General features: G+C 44.3%; 1 protein-coding gene across 1 annotated transcript; it reads left to right on the forward strand.

The window, feature by feature from the left end:
- The first annotated feature begins 343 nt into the window (after window positions 1-343).
- On the forward strand, window positions 344-2560 carry LOC118396311 (transcription factor Sox-19a-like). Its single transcript, XM_035790425.2, has 2 exons — window positions 344-1299; window positions 1577-2560. Exons 1-2 carry the CDS (start codon window positions 644-646, stop codon window positions 1854-1856), a joined length of 936 nt encoding a protein of 311 aa, XP_035646318.1. The 5' UTR covers window positions 344-643; the 3' UTR covers window positions 1857-2560.
- The last annotated feature ends 439 nt before the right edge of the window (window positions 2561-2999 follow it).

Genomic DNA, 2999 nt, shown 5'->3' on the forward strand with positions numbered 1-2999 from the left:
TTTTTATTGGAGAGAGACTGGGTGAGGTGAACCCCTTCCACATCCTTCCTTCCTTACCTCCCTTGCATTAAACATGTCTCTGTGGTGGCCAATGTTATGGAAATAAACATGAACTATATCATACATGTAACAAACTAAAGTTTGTCTTTGCTATTGGAAAGAGAGAGGTGGGTGAGGGATCCCCCCTGCCCCCCTCCTTCCCTCCCTCAGCGATTCCTCCTCTTTTCATATTCACTCAAGTGCATTCCAAATTCACCGCACCCCTTCTATAGTGATGTAAATTAGTAGGGTGGAGGAAGGGAGGGAAGTTAAGAGCGGATTTACTGGAGAATACGTTTTATAATCACCAAGCTACCAGTGGGAGAGGGAGTTTTGATTTCAAGAAGGAACTCTACAGCAGTATCTCTTGATCTCAATTCTCAGAGTAGCCTAAAGGTCTGCATCTGAATCGTGAGTTGGTAGCAGGATGTTTTTGCTACGACTTTATTTACATCGCTGACATTTTAATTGTATTGTTTTCAACTAATGCTTGGGATGCTTGGTTGACATTTTCACCGACTTTTTACCAAGGAAGTTTGGTCAACCACTGCGAGGACAGCAGGCGTACTATTAAAACTTTGTTCACAAATTGTATATTTCGTTTATGGTAAATATGTATAACATTATGGAACACCAACTCAAGTCCTCTGGTCCCTCGCATCATCTTGGAACAGGGATGCCACCTGCCAATGGAGGAGGGGGGCACGGGGGCGGCCACACAGGATCCAAACCACCGGCAATCCAACCCGACCCGATGGACAAAGTCAAGCGGCCCATGAATGCCTTCATGGTATGGTCTCGCGGTGAGCGACGGAAAATGGCCCAGGAGAATCCCAAAATGCACAATTCTGAGATATCCAAACGACTGGGTGTCGCGTGGAAATCTCTGACAGACGCAGAGAAAAGGCCCTTCATTGACGAGGCCAAGCGCCTCCGCGCGGTGCACATGAAGGATTATCCAGACTATAAATACAAACCCCGTCGTAAAACCAAACTAATGCCGAAGAACAATACTCTAGCCGCGCAGTATCAGATGTCGGCTGGTAACCACCTGCTGAGTGCGTCCACGGCTCAGGGACAAGGTGGAAACCCCAGAATCGACAGTTATGGCTGGGGCCACACCGGGGGCTACACAGCGGCGATGCAGAGCGAGGCGCTCGGCTACAGCCAGCAACTTCACCGCTATGACCTGTCAGCACTTCAGTATCAGTCCAGCGTGGCCCAGGCGCAGGCCTACATGAATGGTGCCAACGCATACAGGTGAATTTAGATGGTTTTGTCAGTGAATGGAATTGCTGTGTTTTCTATATTTCCTTTCCAATGGGAGCTATAGGCCTAAACTGTTGCTAATCAACAGTTGGAACAAACAAACCAATGGCCAGGTTGTTTTAAGGATGCTGGTAGCCTATTCCCACCTTGTTAATGTAGGTTGTAGGTTTGTTTTCTGTTATTTTGTGACTTTTTCAAGTCCAATAGTTCCTCTCATTTATTTGCCTCAATTGATTAGTAACTCTACTCTCCAATCTCTGTCATCCAGCCCCATGTCCTACAGCAGCAGCCCCCAGCAGGTCAGCCCAGTGATGTCTATGGTGAAGCAGCAGTCTGATGGCCACAGCATGTCCCCCTCCCCTACGGGGACCCACAACCACCACCAGGCCCAGCGTGGTCCCCAGGTCCAGGGGGACCATCTCAGAGACATGATCAGCATGTACATGCCTGGGGGAGATGCCTCAGATGCCCAGAGGGGGTACTCTGCCTCGGCAGCTAACATCCAGCAGCATTACCTGGGAGGGTCAGCTCCACTCACCCACCTTTGAATTCACTCTTACCCACAACCTGATCTCACTTGGTCTGCTGGGATTGACTGGTGGTAGACTGATGTGGTTTAGTAAATGTGTTGGGACTGAAGAAAGAAAAACGTAATTTTAATACAATGATGCGATCGGTTACTGACACAAACACTATTTTGTGGCAAGATGATGTCATTGATTGGTTTCAGTGTACATTTTAGTTGGAACGCCTCAATGGTTATGAGTTATTGCAAACCCCAAATATTGTCCCATTCTGGCCTTTCTCTAAACCCCCTCATATGAAAATAGTTTTTAGGACTGAAATGGGATCTCAAAAAGTTGAAGTGGACTTTATTTTGATGAATTCTGAACAAAATGGCTTCGACGCTGACAATCCCACGTTTTTCTCTCAGACTGCCTATTCTGTCTGTTCAGAAAACAAATGTACATCTAAATGGGTCTATACACTTTGATTTATATTCAAGTTAACAGCAGTTGGTTTTTTTCATTTCACAACTTTTTGAAACAAAACTGAACAAATGTTTGAGGATTTTGTTATCGTTTAGTTTAAATCAATGCTGCTTTCTAAGGTTCAGGCCTTATTTAGAGTTGTGAAATGTATTGAATAATGTTTTTATTAATGCCCTTATAGTAAGGGTATTGTTATTTCAAGTCACTTGACGATAATAATGTAAAAACAAAAGAAATAAAGATTTGTTTTATCATTTTTCTATTTTCTTCCCGTCACAATTTTTCTACGACAAATTCCTAAACAAACACCATTTACATCAAATGTAGCTAAGCTTTAGGATTAACGTTGAGACAGATTTTCATATACATTGCTTTTATTTATTTGTAGCTTGAGAAAATCTGGCATAAGTAAAAGTCCTATATAGGTCTACATCCACCGATAATATCTCACTTTCTCCAGACCTTTGCCCGCTTCTTTGCCAACAGAAAAGGAGAGTGGACTTCAGAGCATAATTGCCCGTTTCGGTAAATCTCATTGTTCCCCTCACTGCTTTAGAGCATGCAGGTGCACACAGTATACCGTGGTTCTCAGCATGTCTTATGCTGGGCTTTGTCCTCTTTTCTTGGTGTGTCCCACGGGGCAGAAAATTAGCGTTGCATTGAATGCCTATTCTTCCTTATCCCACAGTCCAGGCTTAA

This window comes from Oncorhynchus keta, chromosome 17 (genome assembly GCF_023373465.1).
Source record: "Oncorhynchus keta strain PuntledgeMale-10-30-2019 chromosome 17, Oket_V2, whole genome shotgun sequence".
Lineage (NCBI taxonomy): Eukaryota > Metazoa > Chordata > Actinopteri > Salmoniformes > Salmonidae > Oncorhynchus > Oncorhynchus keta.

Coding starts and splice junctions, on each gene's coding strand:
- LOC118396311 (XM_035790425.2), top strand. CDS start 644: ATGGTAAATATGTATAACATTATGGAACACCAACTCAAGTCCTCTGGT. Junction 1,300..1,576: donor AATGGTGCCAACGCATACAG/GTGAATTTAGAT, acceptor TCTGTCATCCAG/CCCCATGTCCTACAGCAGCA.